The following is a 13675-nucleotide window of genomic DNA, read 5'->3' on the forward strand; positions in this document are numbered from 1 at the left end:
ACCAGTACCTGCAGCAGAGAGGCTGGGGGAGGTACATCAGTGGCTTGAACCTCAGAAGAGGGAACAGAATGCTGGGCCCCTACAATGATGCCTCTGTCCTGGGTACACATGTGCCTCTACTTCCTTCTGGACTTCTCCCAGGACAGGGCGCCACAGCACATATTAAGAGAAGCGGGCCAGTGCAGGCTCTGCTCAGCCATGGACCAGAAATCTCTGACTTTGGGCTGCACTGACTGAGAAGGGCTCGCCACCGGTTTATCTCACTGGAGGCCAAGGAAGACACCAGACGCACATACAACCTTATTGTGCTGCTTTTAATTACGAAAGATGTAAAACAATGCATTATAAAACTTGGAAGCTACCTTATACAAATTTCCAATCTTTAAATATTGTTTGACGAGGGGCATGTGGACTAGGATACTGGTGGGAGGTCTGATTAGTTTTGCTGTGATGTTTCCATCACAAAGCAGTGGAAGAAACACGCTTGGGACCAGACCGTCCGTGCGTGAATCAGAAGAGACGACGAGGGTCAGAGTAGGAAGTGTCTTCAACTATGCAAATGGACTGGGATATACATTTCAGCTCAGGTAATATACAGTAGACTTAGGAGAAATGAGACAGGACAGTGGAGAATTCATGTTGATCTAGACATAACCAAGGTTCTCCTGACACCTTATGTCCTAAAAACCACAACCGTATAGAAAGGGGAGAAAAACAGAAACACAGATAGGTTTTTAGTTCTATGCTGTTTAACTGCTAGTAAATGAGAGTAGTACAACCATCGATTTCTTGTGAAAAACTAAATATTGAAAAATAGTTTACTCTGAAATCTGCAGCCATTTCAGATGCTGAGGACAAAAGGCAGCGGTGAGGAGGTCAGGGCGAGCCCTGTCTATGGGTGTCCTTGACACTGGGTAAGCAAGGTGGGTTGTATAATGTTCAAAACCTTTTCACAGGAAGAGAGGGGATGGATGGACCTAAGGACAAACTGGATTCAGTGCTAAACCTTACTGTCATCGTTTCCCTCCCCCCAAATAAGTCACTTTTCCCAGGAGCCTCCATTTCTACAAGTCCTTGGTGAATGCCCAGGGGGAGCACACTTGGTCCTGCAGGTCTCGGGATCTCTGCCTGTACGGCTGGGCTGCTGTGCAGCCAGAGAGAGTTGGGACCCTGATACCAGTGATCACCACGGGTAAGGCACTGTGTAGAGAGCAGACTATCCTAGAATCTCCATTAAAAAAAAAAAACAAAAAAACCCTCTCATGACATCAGCACTCCCCCTTGTCTGAAAGGCTAGTTCAGATCTCAGGGGGTCTCTGACACACGAGAGGCAGGCAGCATCTGGCTCTTTCAGCACGCTGGAGCGCTGTGTGCAATGAAAGGCCATTTTCTTTCACAAAAAGTCACTGAGATCTGGAAGTCTACTTGCGAATAAGGCTTTGAAGGGGAGGCCCACAGCCTCTTCCTGAGCCAGAGCTCAGGCAGGGAGGGCTCTGGTCTTTCTAATTCAAGAGCGGGGGTGTTCAGAGTGAATGTGACGCGGGAAGACCAAGACCTGGGCTCCACAGTGGAGATGGATCAGTGCACCATTGGGGTTACTTGAAAGATTGGAGGGAGGGGAGCCCCCTGAAGATAGAAGGAAATAGGAGAAGGTCTGGAGAGGTCAACAGCCCAAGGACCCCATGACAGACCCTTCCTGCCACCAGGGACATGTGTCAGGTTCAGACCCACACGATGCCGCCTTGCTTCTTTAGGTGGGAGCAATCTGGACCCTTCAGCAACGTGCCTGGTGTCCCCTGGAAAGAAGCTGTCTGTCTGGCTCTAGCATCTTTATCCCTCCTTCAGTGTGTCTGTCCACTCTAGGCTGTGTTCCCAGGCCCACGTGAGGCCCCTTTGCCCAGACTCCTCCCCTGATGGCTTTTAAGCCCACCCATTGAGGTTTCTGGTCAGGGGCTGGCACAGACTGAATCAGAGGAGGCAGGTGGAAATACAGTAATACCATTTTGTGCTAAAGTACTGACGCCTAATGATAGTTCTGTAAATTAGGCCTTTGTTTTACCATACACTATTTCTTCAGCCTCAGAGGGTGAATCTCTTAATGCAATCGAGAGCAAAACACGGTCTGAGAGGGAAGATGTTTGTGATGGCCGGGACCCCCAAGGTCCCAGTATGGGGGAGGCCCCAGCTTGCTGAGCCACCCTAGGTGCACTCACAAGACAGTGTCCACCCACGTCCGTAGCCTTGAGGAGGACAGGGCATGTGGCCTAAGCGTGGACTTGGTCACCTAGTGTTAAAAGCATCTTAAAGTGTATGCTTCACTTAACCACAGGCACAAGTGTTAGAAAAGCGGAAGCTCTGAGCTTTGGTGAGGAAGAGGGTCAGTGAAAGATTAGGCTGCCTCCTAGCGAGGCAGAGTCATTCATTCGTGCATCCATCTGCTCATTCACGCATGTGTGCATTCGACGCACAGGTCGGTGGCACCTGTTCTGTGCCAGGCACTTGTTGGGTGCTAGGGGTTTGGTGATGGGTAAGGCACAGTCTCTGCCCTCAAGGAGCTTACGGTCTAGTGGGGTGACAGGAACACGCCCTTTCCACAGAGAACCAGCTTCCCTCTGCTGCTGCACAATTGCTGGGTTGGGGGGCGGTGCTGGTCCAGACCCCCAGCTGCTCCTCCTGGCCAGTCTGTAGACAGGGAGGCCTAGATGGTTTGTAGCTTGTCTAGAGGACATTGTGTGCCTGTAAGATACCTACACACAGCCCCCTTCTCTGTCTTCCGCAGCCACGGAGTAGAAGCCCTGTTCTCTTCAGGCTCATCCATTACCAGGGGATTTTGATTTTTTTTTTCAGTGACAGAATAAAATAAAATAGTTTTCCTTTTCCTCTCATCCAAAGGAAAAGGGGTACTGCAGCAGCAGAGAAGAGATTACAAACTGGGAGAAAACCAATTAGAATTCAGTTTGCTCAACTCAAGTCTCTTCTTGGACGTGCGGCAGAAATCCTTGTGTTCGAATGGAGGCCTCTCAGGGAGTCCTGGCCCTCCACGCTGCCCTGGACATCCCATGGCTGCCTGGGGTGCCGAGGTGAGACAGCGGGACCACGGCAGGCCTTGTGGGGCTTGGTACCGTCGCTGGAGGTGAGTCAGCTCCCAGAGGCCTGCAGCCCCTGACTGCCCCTGGCTCCGGCTCTTTTCTTCAGTGTTGACTGAGATCAGTGGTTCTAAGCATTACAAACGGCTACTGAGGCCTCTCGGCACACATTTTCTCTTACTCATCGACCGGCTAGACGGTCAATTAAAGATGTCATGGGTGTGAGGACGACCGAGTCACCAGAAGCGCCAAAGCAGCAGGCTTGCAGCGACAGGGCCTGTGCTGCCGGCCTGAGGGGTGGCGCCCAGCCCTGTGGTTGAGAGAAGGCCACGGCGACTGAGATGGGACCTCACCTGAGAGCTGGAAGCCGAGGAACTGGGCTCCTTCCAGGTCAGAAGCCCGAGATAAGTAACGCCCAGGGGTGGAGCTGGTTCTATTCCGTTCTGTTTTAGCTGTTTCAGAAATACGTCCTCCTGTCCCATTCTGATCACCTCACAGTCGGTCAGCTCGAAATGTCTCTTCTACAGAAGGGTCAAGCAGGCCCATGCTGGAATCGCTTAACATGTTGAGTCCGTCCAGGCTCAGCGGTTCGATCTGGAGCTCTTCCTCCAGTGGGAACGGAGTGTCCATGCTTAGGCTGACCTCGGGCATGCCTGCCAGTGCACTGCTGAGGTCTTTGAATAGGCTGGTGCTTGAGTCTTCTGGAAAGAGCAGTGAGAAGGGAGAACAGTGCAGATTAGAAGGCGTGGGGGTCAGGTCATTCAGGACACGACTGGTGACAACCCCCTGCCATCTCGCCCACCAGGACAGTCATCACCCATGTCCCAACCACCCCCAGGCCCACAGTCCCGCTCTGGAATCTGTGTTCTTTGCAGTCAGTTCCACAAGTCCCAGTTTTGCAGGTTTCCTCCCTCTGAATAGCTGTCAGTCACTGGAAACTAAGCAGGTCGGAAAAAGGCTTGGGTCGCCAGGCCCTTCCCTGGTGCCTCACAGTCTCTGGGGCTGGACTCCCACATCTCAACAAGGTAAAGCTGAGCTGCAGGGCTTTTATTTTTTGGCTTTATATAGTGTCATGTTGTCTAAACTGTCTTACAGCGGTATCTGGAGAAACAGTGACATGAAAGAAGCAGCTGGGAGGTGGCCCACACTCACCTGTCAGGACGGTGTTTGGGAAATTCCCGCAGTTGGAATACAGGTTTGGTCTCAAATGAAAGGAGTCTTGTGGTTCTCGGGGACCTTGTTGCACCAGGGGCACCTGGAGGCACCAGAGGTCACTGTGTGAGGGACGGTCTCTGCTTCCCTGGGAAGGACCATGCTGTGTGCCCCCCAAGCAAAACCAGCCATTGGAGCTGTCATACGCCTTCTCTGCTACGACAGCCCACACAGAACATTCTGCTTGGGTAGGGGGGGGGCTGCAGTAAAGGAGGGGTCCAAGGGCCATGCTGTGGGTGACGTGTCCCCGTTTGCACACTGCCTGGCGCTCTATGCCATCCTGGATAACGCCACTGGCTGTGGTTTCTGCGGGCCCACCGGTCACAGCCACCTCCCTCCTCAGCACACTGAGGGCTCTGGAAACTACCATTGGTGGGAACCCTTCAAAGGCTCTGTCTATAACCAAGGAAGCGACGGGCTCTTTTCCTCTTTGCTTGCTAAAGAAATGAGACAGTAGCCCCATCTCCTTCTCTCACTCAGAGGGAGGAATGCAAGCATGCCTCTCTCTGCAAAAAGCCTTGATAAGGACAGGTCAGAACTGGGGCCTATTTTAGGTGTCATTCCTGAAGTTAATTTTTAAACCATTAAAAAATCTTTCAAAAGTAGGAGTTTCCATCACTTTTCAGAAAGACACTGACTCACCTAGACTCACATGGCTTCTCTAGAAAATCAGGCGGCAGAGACTATTGGTTCTCACCACTCCCCATGGCCTACACAGGAAACATCTGTCTTTATTTGTTTTACTGTTTTTGTTAAGTTCTGGAAAGTGCTCTTCCTTCTCTCTGTAATATATCCTGGAGCCCAAACCATAATTATTGAATACTATAAAATCTTAAAGGAAATAAACACCGAATATTCACTGGAAGGACTGATACTGAAGCCGAAGCTCCAATACTTTGGCCACCTCATGCGAAGAGCCAACTCATTGGAAAAGACCCTGATGCTGGGAGAGATTGAGGCAAAAGGAGAAGGGGGTGACAGAGGATGAGATGGTTGGATGGCATCACCTACTTGATGGACATGAGTTTGAGTAAACTCCGGGAGACAGTAAAGAATAGGGGAGGCTAGCATGCTGCAGTCCATGGGGTTGCAAAGAGTTGGACACAACCTAGTGGCTAAACAACAACATAAAATCTAGGGATATAAAAGATTGTCTGTGTTATTAAGTAAGTGAAGTTGCTCAGTTGTGTCCGACTCTTTGCAACCCCGTGGACTCTAGCCTACCAGGCTTCTCCATCCATGGGATTCTCCAGGCAAGAATACTGGAGTGGGTTACCATTTCCTTCTCCAGGGGACCTTCCCAACCCAGGGATTGAACCCGGGTCTCCCACATTGGAGGCAGACGCTTTAACCTCTGAGCCATCAGGGGAGATATTAGGGAGTCTGTTATTAGGGAGAAACTAAAAAGCAAAAGAAAATGGCTGCATGAAAGAACCTTCCGGAAGGACCCCTGCCTGGCCAGGATGGGCTCCCAGGAAGCCACACACAGCAACTCGAGCCGAGGCAAAGCCCTTGCCTGCTCCTTGTCGCCTCATCATGATAGACCCGTGGATTGCTAGGTTCCTTCCAGCATGAGCGCGTCTACAATTCTATGGCTAGAATGTCATCACAAGTCTTCTACCACGTGTTCCAAAAGGTCCTCTGCTGACGCCTAACAATGAACTAAGGCAGCCGGCGCCAGCAGCTAGGGCTCAGGGCAATGCCAGGCTACCCGGCCACTGAGTGCATCTGAGGTCGGAGAAGTGCGGTACTGACCAAGCCTGCTGAGTGTGGGTTTCCCGCGCAGAGCAGCCTGACGGTGACAGTTCCTGCTCTGGGGACGAGGCAGGCCTGGGGGATCACTCACCTGCTGAGTAAAGGCTGGACCTGGCCTCATGGACTGCTGGTCAAAGCTTACATCTGGGAAGAAGCTGGTCAAAGATGAGCCCTTCAGGGAACAAGGAAGGAACCATTTAGCTTGGAACTCGGGGTGGCATGAGTGTCCCCTCCTGCCTGGGGCTCCGGGTGGGACTCACCTGGGCTGTGAGGAGCGGGAAGTCTGACTGGGACAGCGATGAGGCCGCCTGGGGCTGCTGGGCAGGCGGCTCCTGGGCATGGGGCTGCTGCAGCAGAGGCTGGGTCAGGTCGTGGGCTGCAGGGTAAGGGGGCGGGGGGGACACTTGGGCTTGAGCTTCTGTGGGCAGGAAGGAGAGCGGGCTTCGATCCGAGGACACCATCTGAAAAACAAAGCCACTAACTACTCAGCTTCTGAGCTGCTAGTGGTCAGTCCTTCATGGATGCTTAGTTGTTGCGTTGTGTCAGACTCTTAGTGACCCCCATGGACTGTAGCCCACCAGGCGTCTCTGTCCATGGGATTTCCCAGGCAAGAATACTGGAGGGGGTTGCCATCTCCTTCTCCAGGGGATCTTCCTGAGCCAGGGATTCAACCTGAGTCTCCTGCTCGGCAGGCAGATTCTTTAACTGCTGAGCTACCAGGGAAGCCCCCCTTTACAATTAGGAAATGTCAAAGTGAGGAAAAAGCCTGATATTCTCCTCGCCCTGGCAGTCTACACTGTGCTCTGAGAAAGCTACTCTGTTCCTGCAAAGTATACTTCAAATGTCACTTCCCCACAAAGCATTTTCCATTCAGTGACAATTTCTATTGTCTTCAAAAACAAACAAAGCAAAATGCAGCCAATTTAACCAGTTTTGTCTCAGTTTTCTCAGTGAAAATCATGCTTGTTTGTTTTTTTTTTTTTTTAACAGCCATAACTTCTGGTTAAAAATAGAAGACTGAAAAAAAGCACTTAGCTCTGCTGTCTCCCCAAACCCCACTGAAACCCTAAAACGACGTTAAACAACAATAAACATTATAAACAAAATGAAAACCATCGTAAATAATGCTAAAATGAAGACAAACAACATGAGGATGAAGATAATGAAAAGGAAGAAAATGGCAACGAAGTTTGGAAAATGAAAAGCAGATGGACACGCAGTAGCTGGCTGAGCAGACCTGAGGGAACCAAACGCAGGGCTGGCAGCAGGGAGGCGGCCTGGTTCCACTGCAGAGTCCCCGCGGGTGGGGGTGGGGGGGAAGGGGGGGCAGCAGGGGAGAAGACGAAGCTAAATCTGGAGAGGCTGGCAGGCAGCAGTGGGCTCCAGAGCCCATGCCTGGCGGGAGGCTGAGGGCGGCACTCTGGAGGGAGTATGGCCCTGGGGTCTCTGGACTGGCTGCACCAGACCCTAGAAGGTGAGGTGCTGTTGAAAATTCAGGGCTTCTGAGAAAGCAAAAAAAAAAGCTCACTGTGGCCCCCTGAGCTTCCACTTCTTTCTCAGCTCAGTTCCCACAGTGCTGGGTCCAGGCACAGGCCAGGCACAAGATCAGGAGAGCATCCTTTGGGGATCTGACCAGCCTGGGAGATAATCCAACTTATAATACCAGAGGGTCCCCAGGGAAAGGGCTGAGCTGGATCTGTCTACAGTGAAGAGTGTACTCAACAAGCCCACCCACCTACACTGAGCTTCCAATCAGTTTGTGTGCATGTGTCTGTGTCCTATTGCTAAATATGAGCAGGACGCCAAGGATCACCAGATCATGAGGAATGTGTCTGGATGTAAGTCAGAGACCCAGGCAGACGAACTGAGAAAACAAACCTGGGGAAATTTATGTAGGAAGAAGCTGTCATGAAAAAGAATTATCAATATAATATTTAGGGTGATTAAAAAATCCTTATCTTTTAGAAATACATACTATTTATAATATGTACCTCTATACACACTTTTTTAGAGAGGGGATATGGATAAAACAAGATTATGAAAATGTCGAGGACTTCCCTGGTGGTCCAGTGGCTAAGGCACTCCCAATGCGGGGGGCCCAGGTTCCTGCAACTAAGACCCGGCACAGCTAAAGACAGCTACTTCTTTAAAAAAAAATGTTGATGACTGTTGAGGCTGGATGATGGGCATAGGAGGATTCATTATATCATGTTTGCTGCTTCTATGCAATTTGGAAAATATCTGTTCAAAGAAAATAAAAAGAAACTGGAACAAAAAGTATCACTAAAAACCTCAGAGACATCAAAGATGATAAGGCATCCATGGAATAAATATGATGCTATGAAAAAAGGAACATTCAGAGAACAAGAACGAAAAATGTCTTGGCAATTTAAAAGGATGAGAGCAGAAATGAAAACCTCAACAGAAGGGTGGAAAATAATGTTAAGAAACTCTTCCAGAAAGCAGAGGAAAAAGATAGAGAGAGAAAAGAAAGAGGAAAAAAATAAGGAATGCTAGAGGGAAAGTACAGGATGTCTAACATTCATACATTCAAGAGAGAACAGAGAAAACTGAAGGGAAGAAACTGTCAAAGAAATAATTCAGGAAAATTTCTCAGAAACGAAGGAGGTGAGTTTCCAGATTGAAGAAACCAACCAGATAGTCAGACTCATATCAGGCCACATTATTTTGAAGTTTTAGAACACTAAGGGGGGGAAAAAGAAGATCCTGCAAACCTCGCAAGGAAAAAAGGGAGATTTAATTTCAAGTATTAAGTAACAGAGGGGGTACCCTGGTGGCTCAGATGGTAAAGAATCCGCCTGCCAATTCAGGAGACATAAGAGATGTGGGTTCAGTCCCTGGGTTGGGAAGATCCCCTGAAGGAGGGCGTCGCAACCCACTCCAGTATTCTTGCCTGGAGAATCCCCATGGACAGAGGAGCCTGGCGGGCTATACAGTCCATGGGGTCATAAAGAGTTGGACACAGCTAACACTTTCACTTCATTCACTTCAGGAATCAGAATGGCACTGGATTTCTCAGTAGCAACTCTAGAAACTAAAAGGTGACAGATTAATACCTTCAAAACTTCAAGAGAAAATTATTTCACATTTGAATTCTACACTTAGCCAATTATTAGTTAAACGGTGGGGAGAATGAGGACACAATGAAGTCAAGCCACGCCACATGTACTCTTTCTTGGAAAGCTACCGGAGGGCTCGTGTTTAATATATCAGAAGGAGATCTACCCGATGCTGAGAGTTTGAGATTGAATAGAAATACAAAGAAAGACATACAGAGAAAACCACAGTGAGAAAAACACAAGACATTAACTCCCAGGAGAAAAAGATCCTCATTTTGTTATTTCATACTAAGCTATATGGTTCAACTCTGATTACACGGTTACAACCATGAAAACACTAAACACTGAGTACTGTTCTATGCAAAACTAAATGGAATAAACCACACTGTGAAGATGAGGGGAGTGAGCAGGAGAATGTGGGAAGTGGGGAGGGAGGGGCCTGGGGGGGTTGAAAGAGAGCTAAGCCCTGGGCTTCCACAGAAGGATGTCCTCAGAGAACACCTGAAGCTAAAAACCTAGAACAAAACCAGCACGAAGCAACACAGTTACACCAAAGAGCAGCTAGACGCCGGAAGTAGCCTCCTCCAGGCAGTGAGGAACGTGGCTGGCGGGGCCTGGAAGACAGCTGTTACTTCATAACAGGCCCTTCAGAACTATTTGACCTTTTAAATTAGGTGCACAAATAACATCGGTTTTCTTTTTTTTTAATTTTTAAATATTTAGCAGACAAAAATGAAAATATCTGAAAAAGAGTGCTGTTTATCTCTATGGTCTCCTTAAAATATAGCTAGACGGTGTTATTTTTTATGTCCTGTAAAATAAGCTTGTGGTGGTGGCTTAGTTGCTAAGTCGTGTCCGACTCTTTGTGACCCCATGGACTGTAGCCCTTCAGGCTCCTCTGTGCCTGGGATTCTCTAGGCAAGAACACTGGAGTGAGTTGCTATCCTTCTCCAGGGAATCTTCCTGACCCAGGGATCGAACTGTTGTCTCCTGCATTGCAGGCGGTCTTCTGCACCGCAGGCAGATTCTTTACCACTGAACCACCAGAGAAGCCTCTATAAAATAATCTTGAAAAATAAATTAAAGGCAATCCAATAACATGAAGGAACCATTAAAAAACAATTATGAAATACTCTCTTACTGCCTCCTGAAAGGGATTACTCATATAATAAAGATTCCATAGCTAGTAATTGGTAAAGAGTGACTAATAACTGGATCTGCTAATTTCTGTTGTGTTCTGTCAACTTCTTGCTAAATCATTACTCACTTATAGTGAAGTGGTGAGTAAGTGATGTGATAATATATCTAGGGAGTGACCAACAGGTTAAAAACATGTTCACTGATGACTCTGAAAAACCACTCTGAAACCTTAGAATAGAAACAAAGTCAACAAGTCAAAAAGGATGACGTTTCCACCCTAAATTTCTGTAACAGGCTTGTGACTTCAAAGTGTGCCTCTTTCTGAACAGACTCATCCGGGTCCTTTTATAGAGATGTGACCCTACTGCACCTAAGTGTTCAATCAACAAGAGAAGGACCGTCCTTAAATCTGTCAGTGTAATTAGGGAAGAGGTCTAATTCAATATGGAAGCTTCAGGAGGGTGTTTCAATGTCTTCCTCAGCTTTCTCTGTGGCTTACAGTGCTGAGTCAATTAATGATTCTCGACACCAAATTTAAAACCCCAACCTGGCTTCCCTTGTATTTCAGACATAACTGGGTTTCACGCTCCACACCTGACCCTTTCCTCCATTTCCAGCTTCCTGAGAGCACCGCAAACTGCTCAGTGTCTGCTTAAGAGTAATCAACACACGAGCTTCCCTGACGGCTCAGAGGTAAAGAATCCACCTGCCAGCGCAGGAGATATGGGTTTGATCGGTAGGTCGGGAAGATCCCCTGGAGTAGGAAATGGCAACCCACTGCAGTATCCTTGCCTGGAGAATCCCATGGACAGAGGAGCCTGGTGGGCTACAGTCCATGGTGTTACAAAAGAGTCGGACGCGATGGAGCGACTACACAGCAACAACAAATCGCCACAACAGCTCTGCTCTTAGGAAACCCTTAGTGCAGGGGCGGGGGAGCCTGGGGGGCAGTCGGACACGACTGAAGCGACTCAGCAGCAGCAGTGCATTAGGAATGATGAGATTTTGCACAGAAGTGGGAACTGACTGCATCTGAGACCTCATGACCCGCGCTTAGAGTGAGGACCGGGTTCAGTTCCCATCTGCTTCGGTCTGCTTCACTGTTAGTTCGCCTGCTTTTTACCTGTGAGGCAGGATACGGATTCAAGGGGCTGGTTGAAGAGAGCTGCCGGCTGAAACCTTGATGTGCTTCCGGGCCGGGCGACAGCGTGAGGGGGCTGACGGGCGGCTGCCTGCGCCGGGAGGGGCCGCTCAGGCTGGTGGTGGAGAGGGACGGGTTGCTGAGCGAGAAGAGGCGGAGAGAGGGGTGGAGGGCAGAGGCGCTGGGACCGGAGGCCTCCGGGCGGCTGTTCAGGGAGGAGGAGACGACTGTCTTGTTGAGCGTGGCCTGGATAGAGGGGTTGCTCCGAGAGCTCTGGAGACCTGGAAGACAGAACGTTTGCAACGTACACCCCATAGTCACCGACCAAATCGTCTGTTTCCCAAACAGTGAAGAAAAAACTCAACTTCCTATTTGTACTTGATGATGATTTCGTGTGAGAAGGAGCTCTGGGCAACTCTCCTGCTGGAAAAGGTACCAAGGTTGTACGGCAGAAACGAACAGAATGTTGTAAAGCACTTATAGTCCGACTAAAAAAAAATATATATAGGAACCTATGAACCAGGAAGGGCTCTGCACAGACACATTAATCTTGGATTGCCAAACTTCTGGAACTGTGAGAAATAAATGTTTGCTGTTTAAGCCAAAGGGGAAAAAAGTGGTATCAAGGGCAAGGAGAAGAGGCACTCACACTAAGAGGGACGACGCCATTCTGATGAGAATGGTTTCGACAAGGACCTACTGTACAGCACGGGGAACTCTGCTCAGCATTACGTGGTGGCCTTGATGGGAGGGGGGTTTGGGGGAGAGTGGATACATGTATATGTATGGCTGAGTATCTTTGCTGTTCACCTGAAACCATCACACAACATTGTTAATCGGCTCTACCCCAGTACAAAATAAAAAGCTTTTTAAAAAAGGATGAGAATAGATTTTTCTCGAGAATTAGATCATGTAAACCACCACTGGGAGAGCAAGAACGGGGGCAGGCGGCAGCAGAGGTGACTGTCCAGTTCCTCCGCTCCAGTCCAAGAACAGATCCCAAGGCCGCACAACCCATTACGTTCGGGGCCCCCAGTGCCTTGTCCCTGGCAACCAGCCAGGACCCTCGGTTGCCTTCACTGGGTGTCGCGGCTCTCGATGTGGAGGGCAGGCTGCCTCAGAGGGGCTGTTTAAACACCCTGAGCCCAGCACCAAGTCACAGGTAGGGACCCTCTACCAGGGCTTCCCTTCTCTTTGTTTTTCTGGCTCCTGAAAAGTGGTTCATCACTGTCTCCTCCAGTGTAGTGAAAAGGACACCTTGTTGGTGCTTTGTTTTAAAGGGAGGGAAGTGAATTTTAGCAAGAGCAAGAGAGTTTGGGAAAGGCATTTCCATAACACATGCTGCAAGGACACAAGCTCCAGGAGGCCAGGGAGCCTGTTCTCTGCCCCGCTGGCTCTTTGGCACCTGGCCCAGGGCCTGGCAGAGTGCCTTCATTCCGTGAATGAGTGCTGGCCCTGCAGTGCCTCTCCGTGGGTGACCCCTGTGTTTCAGAGCCCAGCCCACCTTCTTGTGCCCACAGCTGGGGCAAGCAAAACTCTGTGTTGTTTCACATCGATAAAAAGTTAAGTATTAGATGAAAATTATGGAATGCATAAATGACCAAGGCTTTTTAGCCAGTAAGTGATTCTGAGGACTTCCCTGGTGGCTCAGATGGTAAAGAATCTGCCTGCAATGCAGAACTCAGGCTCAATACCTGGGTTGGGAAGGTCGCCTGGAGGAGGGCATAGCAACTCATTCCAGTATTCTTGCCTGCAGAATTCCATGGAGAGAGGAGCCTGATGGGCTACAGTCCATAGGGTAGCAAAGAGTCGGACATGATTGAGCACTAACACACACACCCCACCCCCACACAATTGATTTTGAAAAGGTAGGAAAGACGTCTCTGACAAAACTCTAAGTAGTTATCCCCCTACCTAACTCACCATGGAAAAGTCAGAGATGTGGCTGGCTCGAATAAGAATGAAAATTAGAGCTAAAGATATGAATTTAGACATTTTTTTAAAACGCAGTCATTCAGAAAGAAAGCACACACATCTTAAAAAATATATGTGCAATCTTTCATACCATGCATTTTTAAGGAGTGCAGAGAAACTCTAAAAACTTAAGCACTGGTTGTGACATATCCTCGATAATACAATGCTTGTTTGAGGAAAATAACAGCCAGCAATTAAACACAGGATTTTCAGCTGAAGCAACGTCCAAGGCTGTACTGGAGAATGCCAGCTTCCCCAAGACCCAAGGGGGCTAAGCGCCAGTGCTG

General features: G+C 49.0%; 1 protein-coding gene across 3 annotated transcripts in view; it reads right to left on the minus strand.

The window, feature by feature from the left end:
• The window catches only part of CRTC3 (CREB regulated transcription coactivator 3), a 96857-nt gene continuing 83477 nt past the window's right edge, over window positions 296–13675 (minus strand). For 2 of the 3 annotated variants that reach the window (XM_018065966.1, XM_018065968.1), the window contains 5 exons: window positions 11397–11695; window positions 6314–6514; window positions 6145–6225; window positions 4239–4341; window positions 296–3787 (listed from right to left, as the gene is read on the minus strand). In XM_018065966.1, coding sequence (XP_017921455.1) covers window positions 3579–3787; window positions 4239–4341; window positions 6145–6225; window positions 6314–6514; window positions 11397–11695 — 893 coding nt within the window. In that variant the 3' untranslated portion in view covers window positions 296–3578. The remainder of the gene's footprint in view (window positions 3788–4238; window positions 4342–6144; window positions 6226–6313; window positions 6515–11396; window positions 11696–13675) is intronic. The other variant, XM_018065967.1, reaches the window with a different exon arrangement.

Source organism: Capra hircus, chromosome 21 (genome assembly GCF_001704415.2).
Source record: "Capra hircus breed San Clemente chromosome 21, ASM170441v1, whole genome shotgun sequence".
In the NCBI taxonomy this organism is placed as follows: Eukaryota; Metazoa; Chordata; class Mammalia; order Artiodactyla; family Bovidae; genus Capra; species Capra hircus.